Source organism: Onychostruthus taczanowskii, unplaced genomic scaffold (assembly GCF_017590055.1).
Source record: "Onychostruthus taczanowskii isolate IOZ18803 unplaced genomic scaffold, ASM1759005v1 scaffold43, whole genome shotgun sequence".
Classification (NCBI taxonomy): Eukaryota; Metazoa; Chordata; class Aves; order Passeriformes; family Passeridae; genus Onychostruthus; species Onychostruthus taczanowskii.
In genome coordinates, this window is record NW_024501792.1 from 4,483,476 (window position 1) to 4,501,899 (window position 18,424).

At 51.1% G+C, this 18,424-nt stretch overlaps 1 protein-coding gene across 1 annotated transcript in view; it reads left to right on the forward strand.

The window, feature by feature from the left end:
* The window catches only part of LOC121340837 (opioid-binding protein/cell adhesion molecule homolog), a 104,201-nt gene that overhangs the window by 74,117 nt on the left and 11,660 nt on the right, over positions 1 to 18,424 (forward strand). The window contains exons 2-3 of the mRNA XM_041413863.1: positions 8,598 to 8,830; positions 18,015 to 18,140. Coding sequence (XP_041269797.1) covers positions 8,598 to 8,830; positions 18,015 to 18,140 — 359 coding nt within the window. The remainder of the gene's footprint in view (positions 1 to 8,597; positions 8,831 to 18,014; positions 18,141 to 18,424) is intronic.

Below are 18,424 nucleotides of genomic sequence, written 5' to 3' on the forward strand. Positions count from 1 at the left end.
GAACTGCTTTGCCCCTCAGCTTTCCCTGCCCGCTGTCACTGCAGTGAATGGTGCAATGTGAAACCAAGACCTTGTAATGTCAGAGCTTTTATGGAAGTCTCGGAGTTGTGTGGAACATGAAGCTGTCCAGCCTGGATCAAATACTGTTTCAATTTCCAACCATGAGGGTCAGGAAAACAGTGCTTTTTTCTTTTGCTGAAAGCTTGAGGGTAAAACATCTTCATCCTGCATCTCTTTCCCCCTCCGTTCCGTCTCTGGGGAAGCTGGAATTGATTTCAAATGAACAAATGCCTCCCCACCCCTAACGTGTGAGGAGCCCTGAGCCTCGGCCTCTGAAACACCGGCAAGAGGTTTTTCCGTCAATCTGTCTGGAATTGCAGTTTAATTCCCTGCGTTTGCTCCCGTATTGTGCATTAAGATACAGTGAGTTTATCCAGCAGTCCAGCTGTTTTGAAGATAATTACTACAGAACTCAACCTGATGTAAAATAATCCTCCCGGGCAAGCAGCCAAGAGCTTGAGACTTATCCTCCAAAGACTGAAACCTCTCCATTACCCTTAAGAGCCACAGAGATAGCAGTGGGCATCTCATGACAAATATATTTTTGGTGGTAATCAACAGCAGCATGTGAGAAGAGGTTTGCTTTCTGCCCGACTCTTGGGGAGGGTGGTGTGGCTAGATAGACCAAGAGCATGAGGCCCACATGTGATGGAGACATGGATGGCTTTCCTATTAAAGAGCCCTGCATGTTTTTGTTTCCCCCAGGAACCCCTTTTGGGGTGACAACACCACCCCCTTGCTTCATTGCCACCCTGTCCTGCACTGGGGTGGCTTCTCCCCTCCTTGCAAAGCAGGGACAAGTGTCCGATGGTTTTGCTCCAGCTCCTTCTCTCGTGGATAGGCCTTGATCCAAGTTTTAATCAGCCTGCCAGCATCCTTTCTTCTTTTGCAACTGTGGGATGCTGCCAGTGCCACAGCCACATTCTCCTGGGTTGAAAGTGTCCCCCTTATCCAGCTGAGATGGAGACGGTCACCAGTCCCATCAGGATGGCTGAATCAGAGCAGTCAGAGCCTCGTGTTGCCACACACTAATTATCGCCACTTAGCTGAGTGTCCAGCTGTGACAGCCAAAATTATTCCTCTCTCTCCCTGCCTGGGAAGATGAATGAAAAAACTGTCAAAAAAGCAAAAGCAAGGAAAATTCCAACCCTACAGCCCCAGCACAGGCATAGAGGACTTGAGGTTCTCAACTGCTCAGCTCTGCTAGCGATCAACTCAGTGTTTGCTGCTTTTGATTGAAGAACACTGGAAATCAGCCGGTTGCAGGTGCTATATTGTGTGAGATTAGCACTGATTTAGGCAGGGTGCAGGCGCTGATTGAGCAGGGGGCTCTGCCTACACCAGCAGAGAGCAGGGAATCTCCACATTCCACCCTTCAAGGGTGCTGAGAGCACTGGTGGGTTTTTCCCTGCAGGGATGTAGGGCAGGGACAGGGGAATTTTCCTTTCCTGGTGAGAAAACAGCTCTCTGCCCATGTATCCTAGGATGGGTATCGATGCCTTGATGGTAAATGCTGCTGGATGCTGACTGTCTTTTTGGAGAGTAGCTGGGAAGATGTCCCAGTCTTCTTCAAACCACGGGATGGCCAAGTGACCATGGAGAAGTTTGAAATCAGTGCCTGGCTGTGTTAGGGAGAAAGTGCAATCATATTGGGCAAGGAAATATGCTTTTCTGCACTTCTTCTAATTTCTGTGGTTTTGCTGGCCTGGCTGCCCCTGCTTGGTGCCTTCATTTTCATCTCTGCCTTTGTGAGATGAGGTGTGGCCGCCAGCATCGACTGCCTCTGATGGAAGCATTTGCGTGCCACCTGCTCTATAAACATTCCCATTGATTTCCTCTATCCAAAGGCCTTCCGCTTTATTTCTTTTGCTGCCACCTCATATTTCCTTATGAAGATTTCTCCTGAGTTAATAACAGCTGTTGGCTCTTGGGGCTTAGGCTAATGCCTTCTGACCTTCCCTACCACACAGGGGGAGCATCCCGGCACATGGACACAGATATTGATGCAGTGTTGTGTCAGAAACAAGGAAAGTCAGGTTTGGAGCAGTACTGGGAGGAGTACCTGACCTTGCCCGGCCCCCCTTCCCCTTGCCAGTGATGTTGTCAGGATGAGGTGTGTCCCCACAAGCTGGAAGTAGAAGCAATGAGGAGTGAAAGAAGGGCTTTATGAACTGGAGGGAAAGCCTGGCTCACTTTAACAGAACTGACTGTTTCTGGATTTGCTCGATGTGGAGCATTAATTCAGAAAATCCCGTGGATGACTTTGGGCAGAAGATGTGATCTGTCAGTGGGGGCACCGTGCAGCAGCTCACCTCACTGAGCATCCCTTCCCTCTTCAAACTACGATTGCTTTTTAAGGCATTTGCAGCACAGCCATGCCTATATCAGCTTTAGCATCACTCTGTGCCACCTGCAGTTGTAACCCAGGTCCACCTCTGACTCCAGGGTACTCAGACCCCCCTCCCTGAATTAATGTCAGCTCAAGCTTGGCAGTGACCCCTCGGCAGGCTTTGCATGCCCTGGGCTGTCACAGAGGCCACCCAAAGCCCTGTGGATGCTGAGTGCAGAGCAGGCGGTGTTTTGTGTGACATGGACCCCTCAGGGACTGCGTAGTGAGCATTGTCTTGACTTCTGATGCCTCGCGCAGACGGCTCCCGCCCTCCTCATCATCTTGTTATCATTCTAATGTCTGGGAGCTGCAGTCATGGACCAAAACACCATTAAACTATCTGAAATGGAGCAACTCGACAGCCTCTGCCCTCACAGGCTTATTATCTTTGCAGATGGATATTTTATATTTAGCAGTCGCTAATGTATCAATTTGTGCTCTGATTTTTCACAGGGAGCAGCTTCTATTCTGGTGCCTGCTGGTGGGCAAACTGCCACTGCAGGGGAACCGCCAGGGACAAACCCTCCCTGTCAAGCCCCGAGCCTCTGGAGAGGGCAGAAGGGTCCCATAGCCCTTGGAGGGCTTTGGGCAGGGAGTTGTTGCCAGGGAACAGGTTTTCCAGTGGCATGGAGTGTGTTTGAACAGCACTGGGAGCTCTTGGGGAATCGGAGCGGTAGCAGTGGGGCCAGGCAATTAATTAAACTTGCAGAGTGAGAGGCAGTTGTGTGTGGCTTTGCAGGAGGCAGCGGCTGAGTGGCGTACGGTGGGGAGGGAGGAATGTTATGGGGAAAAGGAGAACTATTTGTGCTGGCCAAGCTCTGATACACCCCATGTTCCTTATTTTCCCACAGTGGGTATGGGTGTGGTGATGGATCAGAACATGCTGAGTGGTTGGTGAAGGCTGGGTGGGTCGTGGTAGTGCTGGGTGATGCCATATGGTGCGTCCCAAGCACCCTCTGTCCTTGGGGTGCTGGGGTGGCGTGGGGATGTCATGGAGCTGTGCCCTCTGTTCTCAGCATGCTGGGATGGCATGGAGCTGCGCCCTCTGTTCTCAGCATGCTGGGATGGCATGGAGCTGCGCCCTCTGTTCTCATGGTGCTGTGATGGTGTGGAGCTGTGTCCTCTGTTCTCAGGGTCCTGGGATGGCATGGAGCTGTGCCCTTTGTTCTCGGGGTGCTGGGTTGGCGTGGAGCTGTGCCTTCTGTTCTCGGGGTGCTGGGATGGCATGGGGATGGCATGGAGCTGTGCACTCCACATCCAGCCACTGGGAAGGATGGGAGAGAGGGGAGAAGGGACACTATAGGTGCCTTGGAGAGGAGGCACAGTGGACAAGAGCATGATGAAAGAAAAAGTGCCTTGTGCACTCCCCCCCCACGAATAAACAGCACGGATGGCAGTGACTGACGGAAGCTCAGGTGCTGCAGTCCTGCCCTCGGGAGCTGCCATGTGAGACCTGCCGTCACATGGCGCAGATGCCATTGTCCCTGCAGATAATGTGGCGGGTTGCATTGTTGGGAGAGGATTAGAGGAGCTGCAATGTTTTGATGGCCTGCTTCTCATTTGCATCTTGAATGAAGTGGGAGCCCAGCCAGGTTCTGTTCTTTTGTGTTTACTTCTGAGGAAATGTGTTTATTTCCGATGATTACAAATAAATCTCCTCTGCCTTTGCTCCAGCCGCCCAGAATAAAAAACATCCGGTGCCCCTTAACTGTGTAGCCAGGGTGCATATTGGAAGTGCAGGAGAAATCCCATTAGGAGTCCCTGGCAAATGTAATCAACAATTTCTTCTCAAAGACTAGGGTGTTTGTTCTGCCCCTGTGACAGGTATTTTTGGTTGGAGGTTTCCCAGGGTGAAGCATCACCTGGTTGCTGTCAAGGGGCTTCACTCCCGATCTGGGTGAGCTATTTTAGCCGCTGAAAACTGGGTCAGACAGCAAGTTTGCAACTGGTTTTGGCATCTCCATTTGTCATCCTGACGAGACGTTACCTACAGGAGAGAGAAGCAGTTTGGGGTTGAAGGGCCATAGAGGAGTTTAAAAGTAGAGCACTGTTGGTTTGAACAAGGAAACAGGAGAGGTTCGAATCCCAGAATCATCAGATATCCTCAGCTAGAAGGGACACAAAAGGATCTTTAAGTCCATGTCCTGGCTCTGCACTGGACAACCCCAAAATCCCACCATGTGTCCAAACAAATGGACAACAAATTTGGGTTGATCCGTCCTCCCAGCCTCTTGGCATGGACAGGGACTGATGGTGTTGGCTCTTCAGGTACAAATATGTCCCCTGGGTTTCTTAGGATGTGCATCAATATTTTGGGGTCCCATGTATCCCATTCCTCAGAATATTTTGCACCCATGGGAGAGGGTTTTGCAAGACTTCCTGTAGCATTCCAACTCTTTGTGTCCTGTTTATCCCTCCAAATTACTGCCATAAAACTTGTGCTGACCTTGGACACAGTATTTCCCTCACCATGGGGGAGGTGTTGAGGGCAGCCCCAGGCTTCTCCCTCGTGTTCAGCCAAGTCAGCAGTGCAGAAAAGGTCAGTGATGTGGCCAGAGAAGGCAGGGGATGAAGATGGAGGGTGCTGTGCTCAACCCACACGTAGGAGAGGCACTGTCAGTGTTCATTGATGGGGCTGGGAAGGAGCCTGCTGTGGGAGCCATGTGGGGTCTCTCCTAATAGGTGCAGGAGGAGGGAGATGGGCACTGTGTGCCACCACACACAAGGAGCATGTCAGGAAAGCTATCTGTATTGTTGACACTAAGTGAAATAATCCCACAGCAAACTTCAAAATTAGCATTTAAGAATGAGGAATAGGGGCAATTAGAGGGGAAGCAGCGCAGTGCCGGTGCCCCCAGCTCCCACCCTCATGCATCTTCTCACGCTGCTGCATTCAGGTTCATCACCCTCATCTCTGGTGGAACACTGGGATCCCTGCAGCAGCTCTCGTCCTCCTGCGGAGTGAGGGGATCAATATTGGTCTCAGGAGCTGGAGCCTTCAAGAGCCTACATGTATCATTGTGAGCACTGTGAGGGCCAGAGCTCCAGCAAAGCCTGGCATCCAAAGCTCCCCAGCACTCTGGAGGAGAGCAGCAGTGGTTGGAGGCACTGATGGTGAAAAGCCTCTGCTCAGAGGCAATGAGGGTGTAAGTGGGATGCAGAGATGGAGGAGCTGATGGCACTGGTCACATTCTGCAGAGAAGGGGTGCGTGGGAGAGCTGGGATGGGGATGCAGTGTATGCTATGGGCTGATGATATCATTCCCGATATATTCTTCCTACCTTGCTGATGGGCTTTCTCCAGGTGAACTGCAGAGCCAGGATAAGTTTATTTCCCTCCCATGTGACAGGCGCTTTATTGTCTTTTGTCCCTTCTGGACTCGTAAGGCAGTTTCTGGAGATGGATACAGTGCCTTCAGGAAATTGTTAATGGGGGTTTGTCTTTGGTTTTAATTAGATCCCTTCAAGGGAAAACCTCCTGGCCTGCTTTATTATCCAGCTTTGTCAGGGCTTGTCTGCTTTATCTAAACACTTTGCAGAAGTCTCTTTACCTGTTTGCTTACCGGAGACATTATCATAATCCTGGTCAATTGGAAATGGGGAGCAAAGACAGCTCAGCAGACAAGTGAGTGCCGTCAGCTTAGCAGCTAATGGAGATCACTTTCCCAGACAGGTAAAGAAGCTGATGAGGTGATCCTTGTGGCAGGGTATCCATCAGTATTCTCTTTGTAGTGCCAATTGCCAGGGCACGGGAAAACTGGTGGTGGGAAATTGAGGTTAGCTGAGAAGGTGCCTCCAGGAATGCCATGTGCTCTGTACCAGCTGATGGATGGGGCTTTTCTGCTGCTGGTGATTCTGACATTCCCAGGAGGCACAGGAGGGCTGTTTTTTTGTCTAGTCATCTGTAGCTGCAAGGGACAGTCTGGGCTCTGGTGGAGGGGAGCTTGGTCCTAAATTTGCTATTGAGTGGCAGTGATTGAAGAGAGGGCTGGAGGGTTGGGAAGGAGGAGCCTTTGCCTTCTTGCTCTTAGCATGGGTTTGTTACAGAGGTCTCCATGTTGCTTCTGCCCACTCATTCCAAGTGGTTTTGAGGGCAGCACCAGTCACCAGCGCCACAGACAAGGCAGGGTGATGCTGTCCTTGCCCTCCCTCCTGTGAGAGTGTCCACCTGGAGAATCTCTGGGTGCTTGTGCAGTGCAGCTCTGAGATGTAAGTGTGAGATGTAAATGCAGAATGAACCACCCCAGTTCTCAGATGTCCTGGACCGGCCCCAGCTCTGCTCAGGAAGCACATCCCATATGCACCAGCGAAGCTGGGCAGCAACAGTCGAACGTACTCAGCGCCGGCACGAGCGTCTCATCCCTGTCACTTCAAACCCAAGTCCTTGTGCTTCACCCCTAATGAGGGGACCCGAGAGTACCTCGCAGGGCTGTAGTCTGGATATTTATATGAGCGCAGACATGCAAGTTGTCTGTTTTACATATTGCTGCCCTGATTTTTCAGTGCACGCAATGAATAATTTACAGAAGCCGTGTGTAAGTATCTCTTTATTATTCATTATAATGAAGTGAGACAGCAGTAATAGTCCACTAGACTGGAATCCCCCAGGGCCGAACTTTACTCGGCTGTGCTTAGCTCTCCCCCAGTTAATTTGAAGGAAGAGAGGGCTCGGCTTCCTGACAAGGACAATGCTGTCTGCCGGCACAAGGCTGCCCTGGTCCGGCAGAGCCGAGCTGGCGCCGGGGCATGTCTGACACCAGGCAGGCTCCCCTCATGCCGGCGGTGCCACAGCAGGCGTGGAGCGCCATCCGTCTTTCCCGGCGTCCATACGTGATGTGGCTGGCAGAGACGTACAGCTCCTGCAAGGGGAAAATTACTTGTTTGCAGGAGAATATATGGCTCGTTCCTCTAACCGTGCACCCGGGGGGACCCTCAAGCATGCCAAGTATCGCCCCTTCCCTGCGCCCGATTAATAATCTCGATCGAGGTGATGCTCTGCAATCTCAGCAAGGGAGGCATATAACACCCCCAGAGCCTGGGCAGGAGAGGCACTGCAATGGGGATGAGGACAGGAACAGCCTCCCAGCTGCTCTCTGAATTTACAGGCATGTGGAGAGGGACTCACACGAGTTCCTTGATTGACTGTAGGTGCCTTTTCCTACAATCTTGGCTGCACAAAGCTGCGGCAGGTCTGCCACTGCTGGCTCTAGCTCACTTCTAGCTTGATTTTCCCTTTTTTTTTTCATGCCAAGAGAAAGCTTCCCTAGCCTGGTCCTCAGGTGGCAAAGGTGAAGCTCCCAAGGGATGCTGGGCTCTTAATTTAACCAAACGTTCAGAGCTTTTGCTGCAGATACCATGGCAGCAGCTGAGAAGGTCGCAAGTAGATAGATGGAGAAGAATCTATCAAAGAGCATGAAAAAGCCATGTTTTCCAGGAACATTTTAATTCCCTTCCCCCCCATCCCATTCTTTGCCAAGTGTAACTCAACGCCGTGGACCGGAGCTGCCGAGCTCCTGCACTTCTCAGAACAGGGAGGGTGGGAGCCAGACAGGAAATAAATAATGGAAACGACCGTGTTGTGTTTTCAAGGCACTTGTAGGATTTACAGCTGCTTATCCAAATGTTCCCTTCCCTTCCTCGTGTGCTGGCTTGGCTGTCTCCGGCTGTTTCTCTTCTTCTCCTCTCCCTGTGCATGTGCTGTGGCCCCTGTCCCCAGCAGTGGGGGTGTTTATAACCCTGGGGATGGCTTGAGGCCTGTGCCAACAAGCTGAACTGTCAGCACATTTTACAGCTTCATCTGGAATTCTCAGTGCACAGCAAAGGCAAGGGGGGCTGTGGAGGTGGATGAGAAGGAGGATAGAGATGGTCTGCCTGGCTTACAGAGGTCAAACAATGGGAATTTTGTCTGTGGTTCCCCAGTTGTGTGTAAAAGAAAAAGGGAGGTTTTATTTCTGGTGAACCCACTGTTTATGTGAAATCTCACGTGATGGGGAATGTGGAAACAGGGAGCACGGCCACAGCATGCAGCATCTCCATACTGGCAGAGCTGGGGAGCCACACTCCCATCCTGCTCCCGTCCCTTTTTAGGACCTGGGATGCTCTGTGCATGTCCTGTTCCAGGTGTGTGACCCTCTGTGTGTCCCCTCCAGGTGTACTGTGGATGACCGGGTCACGCGGGTAGCGTGGCTGAACCGCAGCACCATCCTGTATGCCGGCAATGACAAGTGGTCTATAGACAACCGTGTGGTCATCCTGTCCAACACCAAGACCCAGTACAGCATCAAGATACACAATGTGGACATATACGATGAGGGCCCCTACACCTGCTCTGTGCAGACAGACAATCACCCCAAGACTTCACGCGTCCATCTCATCGTGCAAGGTAGGTCGGAACATGCCTCGTGCTGTTGCTGGATGGTTTGATCTGGAAGGCTGCCTGGACTTGGGAAGGGTTTGGAGGCCCTCTTGGTAGGGGAGTTGGAGCCAGCATTAGCTGCTTCAGAGGTTGCATGGCATGGGAACAGTGATGTGGACAAGTGCCCACCATGCCAGGGAGGAGATGAGTGTGTATTGTGTCAGCCTTGCTGTGTTGTACAGTTTTCACATGGGGCACAGGACACCTGAGAACTGGCAGTGGGGCTGCTGAGCTCTTCTTTATTTCCCCTTTGCCTGTCTGTGCTGTGAATTTGACCTGTTTCCACTGCTTGGAACCATGTTGCTCAGCTCCTTCCATCAGGGATTCGGTAGTGAAGTTCTCAAGCACGTGTTCGAAGATGCTTCAGGAGAGCCAAAAGCAACATGCTGCCAGGCACAGAGGAGAAGCAGGGACCAGCAGCACAAGGCTCCATGGTTTTGGGAGAGAGGTCGAAATCACTGTGGGGCCATGAAAGGTCTTGGCACAATTGTATCAATGTAGCAGATGCTGTTGGGCTGCAAAGCAGTGTCCTCAAGCTGTTCTGATGGGGGGATCCAGGTGCTGGCAGTTCAGAGGGGCCAGTAGCTCTCTGATGGATGCTACCTCTGGATTCTTGCGGCTTTGCACCAGCTACTGGCTTTTGTCCGGTCTCTAGATTAATTTTTCAGAGTTAGTGTTAGTTCAGGTTAGATAAAGATAATGAAAGTTTCCTAATCCTCTTAAAGAAGATTTATTTGGCTGAGTAAAAAGCTCTCGGAATACAATAAAGCGTGTATAAAACCAGGACCTAATCTTTCCTTTAATTTCAAACAGCTGATGGGTATTGATTTTGCAATGAGCAAATCTGAAAACTTTCTCAGCCTCAACACGTCTCTGAGAAGCCCCCAGCAGAGTTATGTATGTATTTATGTACCCTTCTCATTGGCTAGAGGCATGGGTTGATTGTGGTCACCTATCCAACAGGTTTTCCTGCCTGGTGGTTGTGGGAATGTGTTGGGAAACCCTAGATCGTGTGCACCAGGCTGTGGTGAAGAAGGGGAGTGCTCATCTCGGGAAGAGGGGAGAGGAGATCCACTGGAAAGATCCCTCCGTCTCCTGTTCGGAGCTGTCCCTCTCTTCCTTTTCGAGCTGTGTGCGAGCTGTCCATCTGTGAGGTTTAATCTGTTTATCCTGTCTGCTCTCTAATCGTGCTAATCCATCCAGTCAACACCGGTGAAGTATCCAAGTGCTTTGCACCTAATGAAATCAGGTGAACTGGCAGTGAAGCTCAGAACCCGCTGCCCTCACCCCTTTCTCAGGGTGATGCAGGCACTTGCCAGGCACAGCCAGGTGAAGGTGAGAGAGAGTTTGTGTCCAGAGTGACGGTCTGGTGGTGAAGCATTTGTAACTGTGCTGGGGAAAGTTTTTTTCCTGGTGTGAGCAAGTCCTGTTGAATTGTTCCCACTGCAGTGATGACTGTGGTTCTCAGCCGTGTCACTTCTGCACAGCTGGAGGGAAGCAAGAGAGGAACTGTGGGTGCAGGCACGGGTCAAGTGGTCCATGCAGAGCAGTGTCTGTACTTCCCTTTCAATGTGTTAAGCTCAAACCACATGGTTTTCCCAGCTGAGAAAATCCATCTGTAGGTGCCTTTGATGGTGGTGATGAGAGAGGCAAATCCTCCTGTGTTCTGTTCCTGATTCAGCCTGAGGAAGAGAAGTTTGTGTAGAGGTGCCATAGCAGCCATCCAGTATCTGAAGGAGCCTACAAAGATGTTAAGAGGGACTCTTCATCAGGAGTTGTAGTTAAAAGGAAAAATGGGTTCAAACTGAAAGAGAGGAAATTTAGGCTTGATGTGAAGAAGAAATTCCTTCCTGTGAGGGTGGTGAGGCTGTGGCATAGGTTTCCCAGAAAAGCTGTGGCTGCCCCATCCCTGAAAGTGTTCAAGGTCAGGTTGGAGCAACCTGGTCTAGTGAAAGGTGTCCCTGCCCATGGCAAGGGATGGAACAAGATGATCTTTAAGGTCACTTCTAACCCAAGCCATTCTATCATTCAGCTCCACTGCAGTTCCTCAGTGGCTAAATTGTGCTTTTTGTTTGGGTGAACAACACGCAGTCCATTGCTCAGTGCTGAGAGGAAAGGAATGATTTTCCAAAGATGGATTTAGTCCTGGCTGTTACTGCAAGCAGAGCACACACTTTACAGGGATGGGAGCAAAGCCCTGTTTCTGGCCTCAAAATTGAGGTTTAGCTCTGTCCTCTGGTTTTTTGCCCTCACTGTGCCAGCAAGATGCCAAACAAGCAGTAATGACTAGTTAGCAGCTATATTCAGGTCAATTAATTTCTATTTGTATTTTGCAAAACTAAAAGTTGGCCGGAGAGAGTATTGATTCTTTGTGCCCATGTTCAATTGGGTTTTAATTGTGCTACTGAGGGGCCCAGCCTTCCCTCCCAGCAACCCAGCAATAAATCTGCCAAGGAATCGCCGTCAACAGTAAATGTGTCTCTTAGTAGCACTATTAATATGTCTCTTGCATTGGTTCATTGCAACAGCCGTTAACAGGGTTTATAAGAGCGTAGATGGCAGGAAGCCAGAGGGGTTTTTTTTGTCTCCCTTTTCCTCTTTTTGTCAGGAGCTGCCTCGTGTTGAAGGGATGGATGCTTTCAGAGATATGTGTGGTGTTTATGGCACGCTAGTGTGTTCTGGGGGGAGTTTGGGATGCAGAGAGAACAGTCATTTAAGCTCATATAAGCAGAAGATGAGCCACCCTGTCCTCCTCTTGTCATAAAGGCTGGAGTGGAGCTGAAGTGGGGTGGACCTTGGTGAGCCCTCCTGCCTCTGGGGGGAGCAGTGTGAAGGCCACCTCTCAAAAAGGGGCAAAGGGAGAGCTCCTGGAAGGTGCAGGCTTGCAAGGAGAGCCGGGAGCCCTTAATGGCATCATGCTACAGGATGGTTTTGCAGTGAGGAATGGCATCATGCTGCAGTGGTTTTGGAGGGGTAGACCCTAGTCAGGACACAGTCCTGTCTTCATGGCTTGGGCTGCTTCAGGTTGTACTTCAGTCTGAAATGTGGAGCTCAGGGTCAGTGTTTTGGTGGAGGCTGTGAGCCTGTGATCCCTTCTGGTCTAGATTTCGGTGGTGAACATTGGTACTGGCCATCCCTACCTAACAGTGGTCTTTGGTATTTCTCAGATGTCCTCTGTTTCTGATTCATTTAAAGAACCCTTCCCTTTCCTGCCTTAATCGTACTTGCCATACTGAAGCCTCTCCCAGCTGTTGGCATTGTTTCTCTTTTTACTGGTTGGCACAATCCATTTTCTGTCTTGGTGTTTGTTACTTTCCTCGCCCTGGGAACCAGGCCAGGTTTTGAAGAGCCATGGCCTTTGTTTATGTGGTGTATTATCCAGATGCACCTAGGGATGGTCTCCTGGAGCTGGTCATGTGTCTCGCCACCTCTCAAAGCAGCACCAGTGCAGATGTAGTTTCTCCATGAGTGTTTCAAAACCAAACTGAGACGTTTATTTTTCCCTTGTGTTAACAACTGGCTCCCTAGGGCTCTCAAAGGGCCACCCCCACCCCCCCCAAGCCACCCCCATGGAGATCTTTTTCTCCAAAGAGGAAAGGTTGGATGAAAAGTTGCAGTCAGAACCCTATCTCAACATTCCTTCCTCCCTGAAGAGGCAGAGGATGGGCAAGAGTGTGAAAACAGCCCGATGAAGGTGATGCAGGAGCAATGTGATAGTGAATTCAATGACAAAACAGCCCAAAGAAAATCTGGAAGGAATAGCAAAGTTTGAAGAAGGAAGCAACTAGAAGGAAAAAAAAAAAAAAAGAAAAAAAGAATGAGAAGAAAAGCTCAGAGTCCCTAGAACAAAGGAAAGAGAGAAGGAAATGTGCACACACAGAAAAGCACTGGAGCATCAAAAGGGCAGGAGGCAGCAAAGGGGAGAAGTGAAAGAGCAGTGAAAGAGTGAGGGTAGGGAGAGGGGGAAGGTCTGGAAGGAGGAAGAGTCAAACTGGCAGGCAGAAAACAACACACACTGCCCAGACAGGAGCAGCCACTGCCCCTAAAGTGCCTGCCATGACATGCCAACCCAAAATCTGGATGGGAGAATGGGAAAGGAACAGGATGGGGTCCGCCTGACAGCATCCTTGGGCTCCCAGTCTCAAAGCTGCCTGAAACTGGTGAAGAGGAGCCGTCAGGATGTGCCACAGGGACCAGCAGCAACAGATGATTAATTACTGCAAGAAAACAAAACTGGGGAAGAGGAGGGAGAACTGGTGAAATTGTTTCCCCATTATATTTCCGAGCAGAAAGAACGTTTTAGCTCGTGCACAAATAGCTCCCTGGGAAGCACTCTCACTTCCTAATTGTTCATAAATTTACTGACAGGTGGTTACACAGTAGGTATAACACTGTGAGTTTCGTTTTTATTGCTTTCCCTGTCTTAACATGAAAACTTGGAGAAAAAGGATGCACTACTAGCAGTCAGGTGACTCCACCTGGAAAAGGGTGCTCTGTGCCTGTATTTAATTTTTGCTGTGTTCCTTCCTGTAAATCCTACAGAGATCCCACGGAGAGTGTTTTACCCAGGGAATGCTATGAAAAGAGGGTGCTCAAGATCTCAAGCAAAGGGAAAAGGAAGATATTACCAAAATGGAGTGCCTGCAGAAAATGTGAGGCCATGACACGCAGCTCGCTTGGCAGGGAAATTTGACAAAAATCATTTTGTTGACCAAACTGTAGCTTTTAGAAGTGCTTAATCCATTATCTCAATAAAATCAGCTCTGATGAGCCTCTCAGACAGGGCTGTCACCAGAACGGTTCGATCAGAGATGATCATCATCGCTGCTGAGTAGCAACATGTTGTTAAAACTCTTGATATTACCTCCTTGCCCCAGTCACTTCCCCTGTGGGAACATTGAGGTGCATTTTCACAGGGTTACCTGTGTGTCCTTGCAGGTATCTCCTGTGCCACAAAAGCAATGAGCTGCAGAGAGGGAAAACATCCATTTCTGTCTGCCAGCCAGGAGCTGGCTCTCAGGTGCCCCATTTAATGCCATCAGCCCCACACAGCAGCTGTTCCAGGGAAGGTCTCGTATTGCTGGTGCCTTCAGCAGACACACAGGGACTGGAGGAGGCCTGGTGCCCACCCTGCTGTGCTTCTCATCAGTGAAGGAGATGGAAAGCACAGGCAAAATGTGAGTTTTCAGCATATTTGCCTCCTTTGTGCTGACTTTCTGTACGCTAATGAGACCTTGCACAGTGACACCTCTGACAGCCCCATCCTGCCTGTGCCGGGGAGGCTTGTGCAGAGCTGGAGATGCCTGGGGCTATAGGCAGCTGGGGTGCTGGGAAGGGAGGCAGTGTCATCTCCTGCAGGCATCCGACCCCTGCTAGGGTGATAGTCCCTCTCCCTGCTGGTGACAGCATCACCTGTCACAGGACACAGCTGGACACTGCAGCTGCAGAGGTGAGGGAGCTGCATGAATGCTGCATCTCCCCAAACTAGGAGATGTGTGAGAGGGGATGGAAAGGGAGGTGCCAGGGCACAAACACAATGTGCTGTAGGTGTGACAGTGTCCATGGAGGCTTCAGAGCTACAAAGATGAGATGTTCCTCTCTGCTGCCCCTATGGGGACCTGCCCCCCAAGTAGGAGTGGATAAGTGGCTGTTGCCTGGCAGTTTGAAGAACCCATAGTTATCTGTCATCTCCCCTTATCAGCAGTGTAAGAAGACATCTCTTTTAATGGATTAGGAGCTAATGATGTGGAGGAGGGACATCAGTTGCATGTGTCAGCCACTGTGCTCATGCAGGCTCTCCGCTCCGAGGCGTGCAGCAGTAATGATCTGGCAGCTAAAAATAATCCAGGGCCACGGCGGCGAGTGACTCCGGTAGGGACCGGCGCTCTGGAGCGGCCGGGGGATGAGTCAGCCTGCACACGGTCGTGTGCGTCACCGTCATGTGCAGCCTCCGATCACGCAGCGATTCCCGAGGCGCTGTTTGTTCCCCGCATGGTTTAGCGGGGAAGAGGCGTCCCTGCGGGCAGTGACCGTCCCTCCTCACGCTTGGGTGTTTGGTAGTGGCTCGCCAGGTCCGAGTTTTCCCGTTGCTTTTGTCCCCAGATGGGACAACAAATGCAAAGCCACCACTGGTGCCCGGAGCAGGTGGTGGGATGGAACATACTGGGGAGAGTCCCACAGATATCCCAAGTATTGCACAGGACATGGCAGTGTCACCAAGGTGTGATGCCGTGGCCAGCCCCATGGGGCCCAGTCTGTGAGGTGAGGGGAGGGATGGCACCTCACAGTCCCCACAGATAGTGGCAGACACTGGCACGTGCCCAGGCCCCGTGGAGAGCGTGGATTGGCGCATCAGGCAGTGCAGGTCTCAAGTGGTAAAGGATGGAGATAAATCACGGGCTTATTGTTATTGAATTTAGTGGCATCGCTTTCACATTCAATTTCTCTCGCCGGCTTTCCCAACAAACAAGAAATTACAGAGCAAATGTATTTTTTGCCTTACCAAACCTTATACATTAACTTCCCTGTGATTAATATTACGCAGGGCTGACGAAACCCTCTGCGCGCCTCTCGTCGCTCCGGTGAGACCATGCCGCTCGTCGCTTCCTCGGGATTTATTCTTTATTCCATTTGCTTATAATTGAAGACTTCTGCAAGGAAGGACTATGGATAAAAGGGGATAGAAATGGTGTTCTGCCCTGTTTTTCTCACTGCAGCTGTATGGAGCAGGGGGAGGGAAATGTAGAGAACAAAGGTAATTTAGGAAAAGGATGCTGTCAGCAGGTAAAGGACGAGGAACAGCACCCACAGTCATGCTGGAGAGCTGCAAGGCATTAGCAGGGCTGCCTGACCTGTGAGGGGACCAAGAGAAACCTATGGAGGTTGGGAGAGACTTTGGACTCCATGCCCAGCACCAATCCCAAGCTGTCACCACCTTGAGACAAGGCAGCTTTGGTGGGATGTGCTTGTCAGGGCAGGCATGCCTTGGCCATCCCTATCTCATGGTATTGACAAGGTGTGGCTGCAGGCTGGCTTTATCCACCTGTCATGTTTGCCATCAAATTCGCCCTGCCTGCATCCTTAAATCCCCCCACTTTCCACCTGCTCCTCCCATGGCAAACCAGTGTGTCCTTGAGACACCATCCTTGACAGCCCAGTCAGTGGGATCTATAAAAATGTAATCAAGGTCCTTTGATGTCCTTCTCCAAGTCCTGGTAACCTCGTAGGCAACGATCGCAGTCACAGGTATTGAGCTGCCCAGTGGGGTCCCCGTGCTGTCCATGGGTGTCCCTGCTGGCTCACAGGGGCATTCCTGATTGGATTAGGGCAGGCAGTGGAAGCACGGCCATGCTTCCCTGGCCTCTGGATGTTCAGGAAATGCAATTCCCTGCTGTGAGACCTGCTGGCATGTCTGTGTCAGCATCCTTTGCTAAGGGAAGGGCTTTCGGGCTGATACGTGGGTTTGTATGGCTTAGGGTTTTCCAAATGGGAGCACTGGGACTGTCGTGGTTATGGTAGTGGTTATTTTTTCCGCAGGAGTGAAAGTGTTTCTGTTCCCAGGACGGGGACAGGCTCACATCTGTGCCCAGAGCACCAGTTTCTGCGTCTAATTTTGTACTTGTGGTTTGGGACTCAGGGAACAGGAAAGGGATGTCAGCCTTGAACTGGAGGTGTCTGGGAGGGCAAGAATAGAATAATGACTGTGATTTTGCTGATGCCCTGCATCACACACCATCGCTCTAGTCCAGCATCTGCAGGCAAAATCACACAAGGAAGAGACAGGCTGCCATCTGGAGCAGGGGTGGCATCCCAAGGTCTCAGCATCCACTAACTATGGTGATATCATCTCGGACCAAAACTGCTCATAAGGAGGGCTGGTTTGCAGGTTCAGGAGCAGTTGAAAAATGCCCCAGTTGTGGGAACCTTTGTCCTGGATGTTCTTGTCGTTTGCAGATGTTCCTGGTACCAGTTTGAGGAGCTGTTAGGAGGGGAGAGGTGCAAGGATGCTGGTAATATGGATTAGTGTTATCTTGTCTGAGTGAGGAAGGGCCATTTACAGCCTTCCTGCAGCTCATTGTGGCTGCGCTGTCGGAGTTGGCCAGTTCTGCTCCGAGCGTTAACTACGTTTTCCAGCAGTTGCCAGCACACACTTTTCATTTTTGGATTGCTGCTTTCCCCTGAAGGACTCAGACAATCTCCCTCTGCTATAACAGACTGTACTTCTATATTAATGTGTCAAGTTGCTGGGAAATTTACTGCTTTGCAGAACCCATAGGGCTGCAGAGCCCGCACCGCATCTCTGCCATGGCTCATCCTACTGTGCCGCCTCTCCCACGCCAGGAGAGAGGAGAACCTCTCTGGGAGTGTGAGGAGAGCTTCCCTGGGGGTGTGAGGAGAGCCAGGCAGCCCCACTTTCCCTTGCAGGCAGTGCTGGTGTTGGCCACAGTGGATTTCAGGTGATTATCCTGGTATCCCACTGCTGCAGGAGAGCCCTGGGTGCAAGGGTTGGGCATCAGATGCCACTTGACCTGGGCTTTCAGCATGTTGTGTCCTTGGGGAGGGGGCACAGAACATCCTTTCTGGCATTGTAGGTATGGTGTTCCATTTAGGGAGAGTTGTTAAATATGGCCTCATTTGCTCCCTGGGGTGCAAACCCTTTAGGGTTTTGTGTCCAACAGCCCAGAGTGCCAGGCAGCAGCATCGGCAAGTGAGCTTTAATTGCTTTTTGCCATGGCCAGGGATATTTATGGGTACAGAGATTGCCAAGTTATTTATTAGATGGAGTATCTGGGGATAGAGTAATATAAATCACCCTGGCCGGTATTGAAGGAGCAGACGCTCAGTAATTTAAACAGCTTTAATAAATATGCTAAAATATGAGCCTTGTCACAGACCATAACGAGAGCTGGTTATTGGGGTCTCGGCCATGGAGTGGGGGACTGGCACAGTGAGTGGACCCCTCCACACCCCAGATCTATGCTTGGCTCCAGTCCAAGATACTGGTTTGGAGACAAGGAATTGCTGACTAGACAGGGGAATGGAGGGGACACCAGCATCACACAATGGGACAAGTCTCATGACTGGGGCCTGCCAGCTGTGCCTGGCAAGCTGGTGTGTTGATGGTGCCTTTGGTGGCCTTTGTGTCTTGCAGTGCCCCCCCAGATTGTCAACATCTCATCGGACATCACCGTGAACGAGGGCAGCAGTGTGACCCTCATGTGCCTGGCCTTTGGGAGACCGGAGCCCACCGTCACGTGGCGGCACCTCTCCGGGAAAGGTGAGCCCTTCCTTGGTGGAAGAACTTCCTGGGTCGGAGGAGGGGCCATCCTGGCCTGTGTGGGATGCATGGTTGTCCCTACAGAGGTGGTCAGGGTGGCATTAAGGTGGCTCACAGTCAGAGGTGCTGACATTTTGGTGAGACCTGGGATGGGGCTGAGGATCCTTGTCAAGTGCTTTCTGGGTGAAGGGGATGCCAGATGTCCAGGCAGGGGGTGTCAGGGCAGGGGCACAGGGAAGTTCCTGATGTTGGTGTCCATGGGTGACGGTGCCACACGTTCAGTA